The 14706-nt window shown below is 46.4% G+C and overlaps 1 protein-coding gene across 2 annotated transcripts in view; it reads right to left on the bottom strand.

The window, feature by feature from the left end:
- The window catches only part of CTPS1 (CTP synthase 1), a gene marked incomplete at its 5' end in the record, with an annotated part of 30988 nt that extends 20980 nt beyond the window's left edge, over positions 1-10008 (bottom strand). The window contains 5 exons of one of the 2 annotated variants that reach the window (XM_081086988.1): positions 510-626; positions 1537-1637; positions 4132-4302; positions 6538-6716; positions 9906-10008. In XM_081086988.1, the coding sequence (XP_080943114.1) occupies positions 510-626; positions 1537-1637; positions 4132-4302; positions 6538-6716; positions 9906-9997 (660 nt within the window). The remainder of the gene's footprint in view (positions 1-509; positions 627-1536; positions 1638-4131; positions 4303-6537; positions 6717-9905) is intronic. The other variant, XM_081086987.1, reaches the window with a different exon arrangement.
- Between the last annotated feature and the right edge of the window lie 4698 nt (positions 10009-14706).

Genomic DNA, 14706 nt, shown 5'->3' with positions numbered 1-14706 from the left:
CTGGAACAGCAATTATAAGCCTCACCCTTACTCCCACTCCCAGAGGTACCGGACGCTGCCCATTCCTGCGCCTCTGAAGGGCAAACTGGATTACTTCTCACTTTTCCTGATGCAGGCTTAGGATCCAGCTCTCCCAGGTCTGTTAAGTCAGTTTCCACATGTTCACCTGCTTTCTGCCTAATTTTTGTTACTGTTGACTCCTCTCTCAGTATTTATCTTTGCGAATTTTTGTCTATATAAAAATTCCCTTTACCATAATTGTCATGGGCTTCACCATGTGGTTAAAGACAAACGGACATGCTGAATTCACCAGCTTTAACTGCAACGTCCCTGATTATTTTCCCAAATGTTTCCCACTGGATCTTTTCAGAAAGTATGATCGTAACTTAAAATTCACAAAGAAGTTTTTATTTTCTGCTTCCTACAGCTCAAATATTTAAAACAGAAAAGGAGTGAAAATCATTCTTTTCTCCCTCCTCTCCATCACCCCCAAGTTTTGAATGACTTACCTGAGGAACTAGGCTGACGTGAATATTACAAAAGTTCTCTTTTTTGACCTTGAATTGGAACTGACGGAAGGCCTCAATAAATGGCATGCTTTCTATATCTCCCACTGTTCCACCGAGCTAGAGAAACAAAGTTATTTTAGAGGTTAAGTACTAAACCTCCCTCCTGTGGGTTAGTTTTCTGACAGTAATTAGGTATTTCTTTGTGCTAAAAGATTACTTTTTTTGGATGGGCTTACCATTCCCCAAGATTATCATGGATCTTTCCACATCATTTCAAGAAAAAGGGCAGGCGAAAGATGTACTAGGAATTTTATTTGTAAGAGAGTCACAGAGCAACCTAAATCTTATCCACTTAGCCACAAAAAACTTTTGTATTAAAAAGCATCATTTGCAGCCTAGCCCACATGGTTGAGCATCTACCTATGAGCCAGGAAGTCACAGTTCGATTCCCGGTCAGGGCACATGCCCAGGTTGCGGACTCAATCCCCAATGGGGCGTGCAGGAGGCAGCTGATCAATGATTCTCTCTCATCATTGATGCTTCTATCTCTCTCTCCCTCTCCCTTCCTCTCTGAAATAAACAAATATATATATATATATATATATATATATATATATATACACACACATATATATATATATATATATTTAAAAGTATCAGTTACAAACTAGCTGCTGGAACTTTCGAGTCTCCTATTTTGCAGGAACAGAGATCCAACAGCTAGGATAAGCACAGCAGGAATACAGAAACTGAAACCAAAGGAGAAACACATCATTCATTCGGAGAAACACAATGTGTCAGAGTCCACACCACATAGATGTATAAATGCTGAAAAAGGAGAATTGCTCGGACAAGGTATCAGTTTTGACTGCATAGCCGATCCACATGACTGTTGCTATGGCCTCACCTGCCACATCACAGTTAGGAGGGTCAAGGGCTTCGGTGCTGATGGCTGACTAAGGAGGTGAACAGGTACACTTGGCCACCTACTCAGGAATCACAGAGTTTAGAAAAGACTTATACACACCTCGATAACACACACTTGAGGTTCCAGGCCATCTTCATCCACAGGTATTAATGCCTGTCTCATTACCCACTCCTGGATTGCATCTGTGATGTGAGGGACAACTGAGAAGGAGAAAAAAAGTGGGACTCACACTTTTCCATCAGCATAGATGAGGAAGACACACTTTACCTTTAACAACAAATGGCTGCACTCTTTGCCTTCAGAGAGGCAAAGGGATCACAAAAATATTTTTTGAGAGCACTCTTAAATGACCTTAAAAAAAACCTTTGGGCTCCTGCTCCCACTCCCAACAGCCTCCTTTCCAGACTGCCCAGTGGTGGCTGGAGACACTAGAGGACAGTAGGGTTGAGAGTGGCGTCCTGACCCACATCGGAGTTCTTGCCCCTGAGCCGGTCTACCCTGGCTGCACAGCCACACGGCAGACCACATGGCTGCCCCACTGCTTACCGCTGAAGGTGGGCAAGTCAACCTGGGTGCTTTTCAAGGAACAAGAGAAACCAGGACCCTGTCCCATTATGTTTCCAGATTCCCAGAGGGGAGACAATCCACTGCCGAGACAGTACAGTGGAGCAGAGTAGTTACAAGCACAACCTCTGGGCTCAGAATGTCTGGATTCACGTCTCAGTTCCACCTCTCATTAGGGGTGGATCTTTGGGCAAATTACTTAACTATTCTTAAGCTCAATTTCCCTCTCCATGAACTGGAGATAATAGCTTCTCCTTCATAAAGCCGTGCAAATTACATGACACAGCACTGGTAAAATGCTAAGCAGAATGCCTCGCATGTCAGTGCTCAATAAATGCCAGCTATTGCTAAAAACTTAAAAATCATAACTGTTAGATTCTGATAACAAATTTCTAAGGGGCAGAGATTACTGTTTAACTTGCTATATATAGAGCCAGCAGTGCCTCAAGCACAAGGATATTCATTATTCCATACACAGCAGCTAAAGTGATCTTTTAAAAATGCCAATCAGAGTTCACCACTCCCTGAATTTATGCTCTGAGTAAAATCCAAACTCCAGGCTGGGGCCCAGTAGGCCCGATATGACCTTGCTGCAGCCCCCACCTCTCACCACCCCCCTGGGTCCTGTGCTCAGCCTTAACAGCTCCTCATTTCCCTGGTCAAGCCCTCTGCAGCCTTGCAGCTTGGTACATGACATGCACCCTCCACCTTCTATTCCTCCCATGGCTAGCCTCTCAGCTCACACATCCTCTCCTTGGAGGCTTTCCCTGATCACCTGTCCAACTGGCTCTCCCCACCACTTTCTCAATCTCTCTTCACTCTTCTTCCATCACAGCTCCTAACAGACACCTCATTCCATCTGTGGGTAACCTCCACAAGGGCAACGGCCTCTTTGATCTTCTTCATCAAGTATTCCCAGCACCAGGGAGGTCTGACTACCTGCAGTGAGCATTCACAACATATTTGATGAAGGAATGAATAAATGGACAAATACACTGGAGCCTAGAAAAACGAACTGTATAATTAAGGTCATTATAATTCCAAATTGGCCCCTTTGTGTACAGTGTCAGGAACTCAAAAGAAACACTTTACTGACTTAGCTCCTTTAATCCTCCTAACATCCCGGAGAAGTAGATACTGTTATTATCTTCATTTTACAGAAAAGGAAACCAGATCTGAGAGGTTAAGTAACACACCTATGTTCATAAAGCTGGTAAGTGGCAGAGCTAAGGTGTAAACAGGACCCGATTAGGCTAGAACAGGCGTGGGCAAACTACGGCCCGCGGGCTGGATCCGGCCCGTTTGAAATGAATAAAACTATTAAAAAAAAAGACCGTACCCTTTTATGTAATGATGTTTACTTTGAATTTATATTAGTTCACACAAACACTCCATCCATGCTTTTGTTCTGGCCCTCCGGTCCAGTTTAAGAACCCATTGTGGCCCTCAAGTAAAAAAGTTTGCCCACCCCTGGGCTAGAATCTGGTCTAGAGTTGCTCATTGTCAGAGGGACCTTTGGCTTTCAGTCCAGGAAAGCCTGAAGCCAAAAGCAGATCTATTCTCCTAACCCAGGTGAAAGCCACTTTTTATCGGCCCCAAAAGTTTGTATGTCATTATACTAGGTCAGGGTTTTCCAACCCCACCTTTTTCAAACCAGCACTTTTCTCAAACGAACCACCATGCAAACCCCAAGACAGCAAACAGATACCAGTGAAACTGGGCTGGTGATAGCTCAAGAGGACTGAGACGCACTTATCAGACTCCCCTAGCCCATTTGCACTGATGAGTAGCCTAAAACCAATGCACATGATGCATGCCTTTTCCCTATCACTACCTATACATAGACACAACACCCCCCCACCCCCCCCACCCCCCCCCACACACAGTCAGGCTTACTGCCCTAACCTAGTTGCCTTCATCACTTCACACTCATCACTGTACTGTATAAAGACAACAGCTCTCTGGACTCAAATCACACCACCAGACTGACAGCTTCAGTGCTGTGCACAGAGCAGTGATGGCTTCTTCAAGTTACTGTTTGAGTCAACTGACGGCATATTTCAATAACAATACACAAAAGAAATTCAAATGGTTAAGATTTTTAAACTTTGAAGGCAAATCCAGGATTACCTTGGACGGTTTTCCCCAGGTAATCCCCTTTGCGCTCCTTGTTAATGACGTATTGGTATATCTTCCCGGTGGTCAGATTGTTGTCCTTCGTGAGGCGGATGTCAAGGAAACGCTCATAGTTACCCAGGTCAAGGTCAACTTCTCCGCCATCATCCAGGACAAAAACCTCACCTGCAGTAAACAGTGAAGATGTTTAGGGCAATGAAAAATACACATGCCATGGCACAACTTGCATACCAAAACAGAAATACTCAACTAGAACAAAGTTACCTATACGCAAAGCAAAGAAATTTACTTCTAGGTAACTAAATAGGACGCACACATAAAATCACCAACCATTCTCCAAAAGGTAACTTCACACTCCAGTCTGTCAACAAACTCAGTCTGAATCAGATAGTTCTGAAATAGCATGGAATTGAAGAATTATAGCCCAAAGGGCTGTGGACATATGAGACTTTACAGCTAGAATGGCATCTGTTGTTTTCAACAAATTCTAATACCTGAGCAAAGCAAGATTTGAAATGTGATAAAAGCATGACTTGATTCAAGGCTTAAACAAGACATATACTGTATATGTTAAGGTCGTTGATTCTAAAAGCCAGCTCTGGGCTACACTTTAGTCCTAAACAAAGTTGTGAAACTGAAAGTGTTTCCCATCCCTTTGTTTCACATTCATTCCTCATTCTAGCAATTTTGCCCAGAATGGTTGGTTTGTTCCTACCATCATAATAAGAGATAAGCTCAAACACAGGAAAGGAAAAAAAATGTCTTATTTTTCCCCTCAGAGAGGGCTTATACTCTGCTCAGGAATTCTGTAGGAAATATTGCCCCTTATGTCCATCTTTTCCTATCGCTATTTATTACACATAGATTTTGCCCTGGTGACACTCACCCTTACAAATGTTTATCTCAACATTAGAGGCCCAGTGCAGGAAATTCATGCACGGGGGTGGGGGTGTCCCTCAGCCTAGCCTGCACCCTCTCCAATCTGGGACATCCCTCTCACAACCTGGGACTGCTGGCTCCTAACCACTTGCCTGCCTGCCTGACTGCCCCTAACAACTCTGTCTGCCGGCCTGATAGCCCCCTAACCACTCCCCTGCTGGCCTGATCGACGTCTAATTGCTCCCCTGCCGGCATGATTGTCCCCAACTGCCCTCCCCTGCCGGCCTGATCGCCTCCAACTGCCCTCCCCTGGGGGGCTGAGGTGACTGAGGCTGGATGAGGCGGGGCTGAGGGGACTGGGCACTGCCATCTTGTGAGAGTGTGGCAGTCTCACAATTAGTATATTCCCTCTTGACTGGCTGTGGGTACCGTCATCTTGTGAGGGTGTGATGGTCAATTAGCATATCCCCTCCTTATCAGATAGGCTTAGAAAGTAGGAATATGAAAACAGAATTTAAAAACTTAGGAAGTATGTTCTATTAGTACATCTCTCCCCAGTTTTAAGCAATTAATCTTTTAGGTACTTCAGGCAATCAGGTATCACAGTTGATAGGTACTCTCCTATCCACCTTTAACAGTTTCAACTTTTCACTCACCTCAAAAGATGCTCGTTTATATTATCCAAACTCTGTTAGCAAAACAGAAGCTTCAGCATTTAATTGTTGCCGAAATCCCTGCAAAGTGGTCCATTAGCCTGTTTGAATGGACACCTCCATCATAGGAAGACGCAACTTGTAGGGCTCAGTTACCTCCATCTTGGAAGGTGCTTGCTATTGTCAAGATCTTTCTTATATCAGGGAAAACTCTATTTCTTTATTATCTTTCCATACATCCTATTTGTAAAGCTTGGATCCAGCAAAAATAAATATACACCCCTGTTCTCAAATATTTAAAGGAAGTTATGTCAACAGATTACCTATTTTCAATTGAAGTGACAGATTTTCACTCAGCTGCCAGAAAGATAATTTCTATTATTTCTGTAACAGAAACCTCTACACTCTAATTTCTACATAGCATATTAAGATTTCTCCTTCCTCTCTGTCCAGGTGAGAAAAGCGTCATTCTGCTACTCTAAGGATCTTTTTAGAAGGCAAGAAATGGAAGTTATGTTATGCAAAATACACACAATTTCCTAGGGCTGACTGACATTTCTTCTACGCACTACACAGTTATTTTTAAAGAGAAAAAAGAGCCCTAGCCCATTGGCTCAGTGGATAGAGTCGGCCTGCAGACTAAAGGTCCTGGGTTCAATTCTGATCAGTTGCATGCTTGATCCCCGGTTCTGGCCGGGCACAAGTGGGAGGCAACCACTTGATGTGTGTCTCTCTCACACTGATGTTTCTCTCTCTCTGTCTCTCCCCCTCCCTTCCTCTCCCTGAAAATCAATGGAAAAATATCCTCAGGTGCGAATTAACAAAAAATAAATAAAAGAAAAAAGAAAGAAAAACGCACTGTGCTTACCATGCTCGTAAGGAGAGAATGTTCCTGCATCAATATTAATGTACGGGTCAATTTTAATCGAAGTTACGTGTAAACCACATGACTTCAGTATGGTGCCCACACTGCTGGCGATGATTCCTTTTCCAATTCCTGATATAACACCACCAGTAACTAGAATGTACTTCATTTTACTTTTTGACCTGGGAGAAGGAAAAATTACAGGTTAACTATATCTCAACAAAATAAACTAAGGTTCAAATACCAGTTCTGCCACTGACTAGTTATAACCCTCTTGGAGCCTAGGTTTCCCTGTCTGTCACATGACTTCTGAAAGTTGTTTTGTTGTTTTTGGGTCACTTAATGGCTTCAGTCAAATATGAGTTGAAAAGCAACTGCTAATCAAATAATGTACCTATTTTTTTTTTTTAAAGCTTTGGCAACAACCCTTAGAGTTAACCTAATAAAAAATAATAATAACTTTAAGCTATTGATAAAACTACACCTCAAATGCTGGCTGACATCACCACCAGACAATGGAATACCAGGCAGGTACCTCATTATTTTCCCTACATGGGGAAAGCAATTTCATCCTTGGATGAGCACTCTGATTTCCCATAAAAGAAATAGTGTCTCTGGCTAAACGACAATGTAGCCCCAAGAAAACACAGCTCCTCTAGGTTACGGAAGACAGAATAAAAGGAATGAACTTTAACATTTAGAAGAAGTTGCAGTGAAACCTGAAAATCTTTTAAAGGTAGCTCTCTTCTGCAGTGTAATAACTTGCTCCTTGCCAGCCATCTCTCCCAGCTATGACCTGGAGCGTTTTATATATTGGAGGAAAGGGACAGCAGATAATAAACCAGTGTGAAGCACATAATGGGCGGAGGACTCAAAGAGAGGGCAGATTAGATTAAATTCAAAGAACCAGACAGCTGTGGCAGTGTCTGGAAGAAACAGACTCCAAGAGATAAAAGGGATGGATAGATGTACAGCAGCACAGACAAGTGGAGGAGACAGTGACAGGCTCACCAGGGGGCACTGACCACTGGCCCACAGCTTCAAAGGTCCAGAAACATCATTTGGTCAACAAACCTAAATGTGATCAAAATGAGAAACACAATCACCAAGGAGAAAAAGAGATGCTTGCTTTGGCCAAGTCAGGTCCTTCTCTGGGAACACATCATGTGAAGCCAAATTATAATAAAAATAAGCTAAGAAAGGAACAAGGAACCAGGAGTTCTGCTTGGAGCAATCTCCCACCTGCTCTTCCCCAAAGCAAGACACACTTGGCAAGAAGATGAGAATGCTTAGAATGTCTTCCCCCCGACAGAAGACAGACAGAAGACCCCGTGACCATGTCCTGCTCTATCCTCTACTGTAACATTTCCAATAGCATGCTCTTGGTTTCTACAAAATGCACACGGGGTTCCCAAAAAGGGCTTTAGAGACAGATGAATAAGAGAAATGCTGGGATGCTGGCTAAACAGTCAATTGGTTTCTTCAATGCAAGACCTCTGGGAGCCTTTAATAAGGTGACATTTAAGGTGATCTCCAAAAAAAGGAGTATACAGCATGCAGTTTCCCCAAACTTATTCGACCCCATGTCCCTATGTGGGGGAAACACTTCTCTGACTGTTCCCTTAAAGTAAAACAGTTCCTTCCTGACACATGAATCAGACTTGGTTATATTTTAGATATGCCCTGGCCAGGTTTATCCCAGAGACCATGCCTAGTCTTACTAAATTTGGATGTTCTTAGAAATTCCTCAGCCACTCAGAGTGGGTTACAGAGGAAGGCGACTCATCTCACCATTTAGATCTGAATCGCCCGTTTTACTGTAAAAGGTAACCCCTCTCTTTAGGGGTGATTCTTGCCGTCTCCCACCGTTACCGGCAATAAATATTCCATGTGCTCAAAACCAGGTGGGGGCTGGCAGTCCTGGACTACCCAGTACTGTGAGCATGTAAGTGCTCCTGAGCCAGACACTGGGGACCACCATCCGTCAGATCTGGGCCCATACCTCCAGCGGCTGGCAGTCCAGTTAGAGACAAAACATGTATAAATGAGTAATCCAGTGATGGTGAGAGCAGAGGGACAGCATGCGAAGGGGATGGAGGGGGCAGAGAGCAGAAAGCTTCCAGTGACACCACCAGGGTGAAGTGCCCTGACCCATCGGGAAGGAAGGAGAAATCCCAGGGAGGGACCCAGATGCTCCAGCTTTGCCGACCCGAGACACTTGCAACGGGCCTCAAAGTCTGACTGCGTGGCTTGAAGCAGGGGAAGGCGAACAGTGCACAGGAAGGTGAAGGCTGCCCACAGAAAACAGGCGGGGCCGACAGAGAGAAGGGCTAGGAGGGGGAGACAGTGGGAGGGCAGGCAAGGGGCCCCATCATGGGAAAACGTGAATGTCCAATCTGAACTTTATTCTGCTGGTGATGGAGACACCGGAAGGTCTCTAAGCTAAGGAGTAACAAAAACCACGATGCATCACAGGAATTCAACAAAGATGGGAGAGAGAAAAAAAGCTTCTTTTGTTGTTAAATGCCGCGAGAGCCAGTTCCAGCTCCACCACTGTGTTCGGAGCTGAGAGCTGTCAAGTCACTTAGGCTGCCTGGAGCCCGAGTCCTTGCATCTGTGAAATGGGGTGACCATCTCCACGTCGCTGGTGTCACTGCTCAAGATTCAAGTCATAACGCGTGTAGACGACAATGCGCCACGCAGACACGGGGACTTCACTTGGAAATGCCACATCGCCACCCCGGGCGGCCGGGAAGGGAGGCGGCCGGCTGCGGGGCTGCAGCGAACAGCACCGGGAGGCTGTCAGGCCCGGCGGGCTCCAAGGCCCCTTCCGCCACCGCACTCGGGGCGCGACGGAGGGGTGGGGGGGGGGGCGGGGGGAGGCAGCCCGGCCGCGGAACCCTTCCCGCCGCGACCGGCGTGTCTCGGACCTTAACCCCCCTCCCAGCGAAGGGACGGCCGCGCCTCGAGGCCGGAGAGACGTGGCCCCCGGCCGTCCGAAAGGCGCGGCATCCGCGGGCTCCCGCGCTCAACGGCCCTCTACGTCCACGCGCCACCCCCGGCCTCCCGCGGCTGGGCCTCGCCACGCGGACGCCGTGGCCTTTCCCGCTGCCCCCCGCCCACTGCGGCCCGTCTCCCCAGCGGCGCCCGGCCACGCGGCCCCGCGCGCGGGAGCCGGCTCCCAGCCGGTCCGGCCGCCCGCCCCACTCCCGTTAGGCACGCAACCCATTGGGCAGGCCGTCGCCCCGCGTCACCCCTGATTGGTGCGAGAGGTGCCCGTCACCCGGCGGCGAGGCTGTCCCGCGCGGCTCAGCTCGCGCCGCGGGTTTCCGCACGGAGAACAGCTCCCCGGGGTCTCCGGGGCCAGCTACCTGAGGGCCGCTTCAGATCCTCCAGGCGGCGGAGAGCGGGGAGGGCGACGAGCGTGCTGGGCCCGGCAGCCAGTGAAGCAGCCCGGCCGCATGCGCCCGGCAGTCCTTCACGGAGGCGGGCCCTAGGCGGTGCGCACGCACAGGCGGGGGGCGGGGCGGGCGGGCGGACCCTCCCCAGGGTGGAGCCGGGGTGCGCAGGCGCAGGGCGGACTCGCTCGCCTGCCCACCCTGCGGGCTGGTCCCCAGGGCCCTCCACCTGCTGACGCTGGAGAAGTCGCTATTGCAGACTGGGCAGACTCCGTCCTCACCAGCCCCCTCTCCCCCACATCATCCCTGGCGGTGGCCGGTCCTGCGTCCTGTCATCCGGCTAACGCTCCCTGAGCACTCGCTGAGCCACGCCCTATGCTGGGCTCCCAGGGACCCTGTCCTGGGTCTGACGATGTAGTGAAGCCCACTGACCAGCGAATTACACGTCACCATTTTCATAAGTGGTTGCCGCTGCAGTGCATGCCAGGGAAGTGAGCGTTGGGAGGGGCATGGGGGGCTGACCGAGTCTGGTGGGGGTTGGGGATGCAGGCGGGGAAAGTCTTCCCTCTGTGGGCAAAAAGGAGCCACGAGCTAACCTGACTAACTTAGGGAAGGCAGCATGGGGGCCTTGCAAACTCAGAGACCTCAAGTAACCACAAAGCATGGTCTGATTTTAAATTAAAATTTTAAATTAAAAAGCAGTCTATGATGGGTAGCCATGTCCTACCAGTATCTTCTCTGACAAAGATCAGCTTTGATCTTAACTGAACCTATTGTCTTTTTGCATCCATGATAGCATACCTTTGGAATGTCAGGGTAACTTGTAATTTCCCCTTTTCCGGACCCTTACGGGTACAACCAATGCGTCAGGACACCAGGGCAAGGAGACCACAAATTCCCTCATTGTTATTGTTACCGGGTTAATTATTAACTATCCTGTACCCACCCATGTAAAAGAAGTATGTGTTGCCCTGCAGGTGTGGCTCAGTGGCTGAGTGTTGCACCTGTGAACCAGGAGGTCAGGATTCAATTCCAGGTCCTGCAGGCTCCATCCCCAGTGTGGGTCGTGCAGGAGCCACCTGTTCAATGATTCTCTGTCATCATTGATGTTTCTTCTCTCTCTCCTTTCCTCTCTGAAATCAATTAAAAAAAATTTTTTTAAAGAAGCATGTAAAATGTCTATCATTTTACTTTTTATCTAGTCTCAAAGGTTTTCCCCCCATTTGCTTTCTCCCATCTCCTTAACCTATCACCAGTGGATTTCATGTAACCCACTTATATCTCCTTTGATGGGAATTTATTTTTAATATATATTTTTTATTGACTTCAGAGAGGAAGGGAGAGGGATAGAAACATCAATGATGATAGGGAATCATTGATTAGCTGCCTCCTGCATGCCCCTACTGGGCATGTAGCCCACAACCTGGCATGTGCCTCTGACTGGAATCAAACTCAAGACCCTTTAGTTCGCAGGCCCACACTCTATCCACTAAGCCAAACCGGCTAAGGCCTTTGGTGGTAATTTATAAAAATAGGTGAAAACCACCATTTTCATTGAGATTCTTCTTTCTGACAATTGTCGACAGTTTGGCTCAAATAAACTCACAAAATTTTTTTACGGGTTTGAATGTTTCTTACATTAATACCTGAAAAAAAGTGTCTTTAGAATTGAGACCTGAAGTTTACTGGCAAAAGAAAGGGAGGGAAGAGATCAGGGTAAGCATGAGTGAGGCAGGAAGAAAAGCCTGTAGAAAGAAAGGTCCTGAAGCCCAGAGGAGCCTAGCACAGCTGAATCGGAAGGCCAGTGACTGCGCTGGAGAGCGGCAAAGGAAGAGAGATTAACGTGAGATCAGGCTGGAGAGGGGGCAGGGCTATATCATGTAGAGCATTCTAGACCAAGTTAAGGATTTTTTTAAGAGCAGTGGAAAACCAAGAAACTTTTGAGGAGGGGGTTTTGTTTTTCTTTTGAGTAGTGAATTACATGCACATGGTTTATTTTTTTTCTGTAAACACTTAAAAAGTACGTCTCTCACCTCTGTACCCGAGTATTCCTGTTTTCTTCCTCCGAAGCAATTTGTCACAAGTTCTTTTCTATCTTCATTAAAGAGTTTTTGTTTTTTTTAAGGTGTGATATGATCAGATTTGTATTTCAAGAGAGTCACTCATTGGGTGCGGAGAGAGCAGAGCGCCTGAAGAGTAGCCTCTGTGTACAACACACCCAACAGCAACCTGGGCTTACTCCTCACGGGTGGCCGCATACTATGGCCTTCCTGTGACATTCCGCCCTATACATTACAAAAGAGAGAGAGAGAGAGAGAGAGGAAGAGAGAGAGAGAGAGAGAGAGAGAGAGAGAGAGAGAGAGAGAGAGAGAGGAAGAGAGAGAGAGAGAGAGAGAGAGAGAGAGAGAGAGAGAGAGAATATCACTCAAACAAATGGATTTTAAAAAAAGAGAGCGTATGACTCTTTCCAAATCTGGATCACCCCTGCTCCCGCCCTGCCAAGCGGCCCAAACTGCACTCAGCTTCAAATCTAAAACGTGCTTGAGACGTGTTTGAAGTGTATGGCCACGCATTCTTTTAAGAAGTATTTGGTGTTTATCAAAGTGCCTGGGACATGATAGACACTGAGAGCATACTTGCTGAGGTAATGAAGATCCTGTAAGAGATTTTAAAAATGAGCTGTTTACTCAGCTGCTCTTTTAGATGACCCCTGGACACTCCCTTCTTCCTCAAACCTCTGCCATCCCCTCCCCCATACTCTCTCTCAGCTGATGGTCTTGCTTCCTATTTCACTGAAGAAAATGAGAGAGAGAGAGAGAGAGAGAGAGAGAGAGAGAGAGAGAGAGAGAGAGGGAGAGAAGCCACCAGAACTTCCTTGAGCTCTCACCACTGTATCCATCAATCTTTTATCTGTGTACACAAGCTCTGCCTTCCTCCCTGCACTGTGGACCAACTATAGCAGGCAAACTGTGCTCCTAGTGGTCACCCTCTCCTCTTTGCTTCAAGTGCCATATCCCCTCAACTCAAGGATGTCGCTCTAGGTCTCCCCTCCGGCATCAATGCCGCTGCCCTCTCTACCAGATCAGTAGCATGATGCAGTTTCCCCCATCTTAAAACCCTTCTCTTGACTACATCATTCTCTGGATACCCCATTTTTCTGTGCCCCTTTTAGGCACAACTCCTAGAAAGTGTTGTTTGTTCTTTCTGTCTACAATTTCTTCCCTCTCTCTTGAGCTCATTTCCCCAAGCATCGCAGGTACAACTTGAGTTTTAATAGTTCCTTTCCTTGTCCAAAGTGCCCTCTTGTGAGGCCTGGGACCTGCTTTTCTGATGTACTGTTGCTTGCTCAGTGCCTAGCTAGTCTCAGTGCACAGTAGGCATGTGATAAATATTTGTTCCACAAATAAATGAATCCAGAAATTAAATTAGACCTCAAGTCCTATACCCTTTTAAGAGATGAGTCCAAAATTTGACTTTTAACTTCCCAGCAGCCAAAAGGAAGAGGATAAGTATGGTTAAGTAGAAAATTACGAGATTGCTCAGGAGAAATACCACTTCCTTTAATAACCTTTCACTGACCCCCTAAGTCCCCTACTGGCACCCCTAAGCTCCACCTACTATTTTTCCTTGTTAGCACTTATCAAAACTATAATAATTAATGGGCTAATTGGTTATTTGATGTCTGTTGTTCCCTACCAGACTGTTTCATTTGTTAGTATATCCACAACGTCTCACATGGCCTGCAAGTAGATGCTCAGTAAATGTTTACTGAATGAATTAAAAAGACCTTTGTTCTTGCCACTGAGATGAAAAATTAATTTCTCTTGTGAGTCTTCATGGAGAGGACACAGGTTTTATCACGTAAAGATGAATGGTCTCAATAACATCCATACAGCAGACACACAGGCAACAGGCACAGGGCTGTTCCTGATGATTGTCAACAAAGGCTGATGGCAGAGCTACAAAGTACAGCTCAGGCAACGTGGTTCTGCAGAGAACCAAAGCAATGCCAGTGGCATGTCGTGTGGTGGGAGGGAAGCCATCTGAAGACCTGGCTTGTTCAGGATAAATGATAAAACATCTTCCAGCGTTCTTCTCTGAAGGTTGTTCTCTGGCTTGAGTGCTGGGTAGATTTTGAGGGACAGTGAACTCAATATTACACTCTCTGGGAGATACATGGAATAAAGCTATTCTGAACTTCAAGTTAAATTCAAAGGCCTTTAACAATCAAATGAGCAGAATTAATTAATGCCCTTCACTGGCATGTCAGAATAATCTGATAGAGACACCTGTCTCATATAGGCATATGATACCATGTATTACTGGTATATATGACTATTTGGTATAATCATACACTAGTGCCTCAATAACACATGTAGGGGAAATGTCATAAATGGGAAGGAAAAAAACACTTTAAAAAGACATGTTATTATGCAAGCATAACTATAAATGCTTAGTTCATGAATATATCATAACTAACATCACCATGTATTCCAGACTTGTAACGATGTGGGAAACCGCCTATTGTCTTCACTGGCAGAGAGGTGTAGACAGAGAACCGGAAGTCTGGTGACCTTTGAAGCCCTAGCAAAGGTCAGAGCTGTGCACCACCTCTGTTAATCCAGATAATGGTAACTGAAGCAACCTCCCCACCTTTACTCATGTAAATCCTTATTGATAAGAATAGTCTGTGTGTCACTGGAACATCCCTGCCTAAGGGCTATACTATGGGTGGATCCCAAACCATACACCCATAGCCCTTAGGCAGGCAATT

The sequence above is a fragment of the Myotis nattereri genome (assembly GCF_964212035.1).
Source record: "Myotis nattereri genome assembly, chromosome: 3".
NCBI lineage: Eukaryota > Metazoa > Chordata > Mammalia > Chiroptera > Vespertilionidae > Myotis > Myotis nattereri.
The sequence above is the reverse complement of the archived record's forward strand: the minus strand, read 5'-3'. Positions and strand labels throughout refer to the sequence as shown.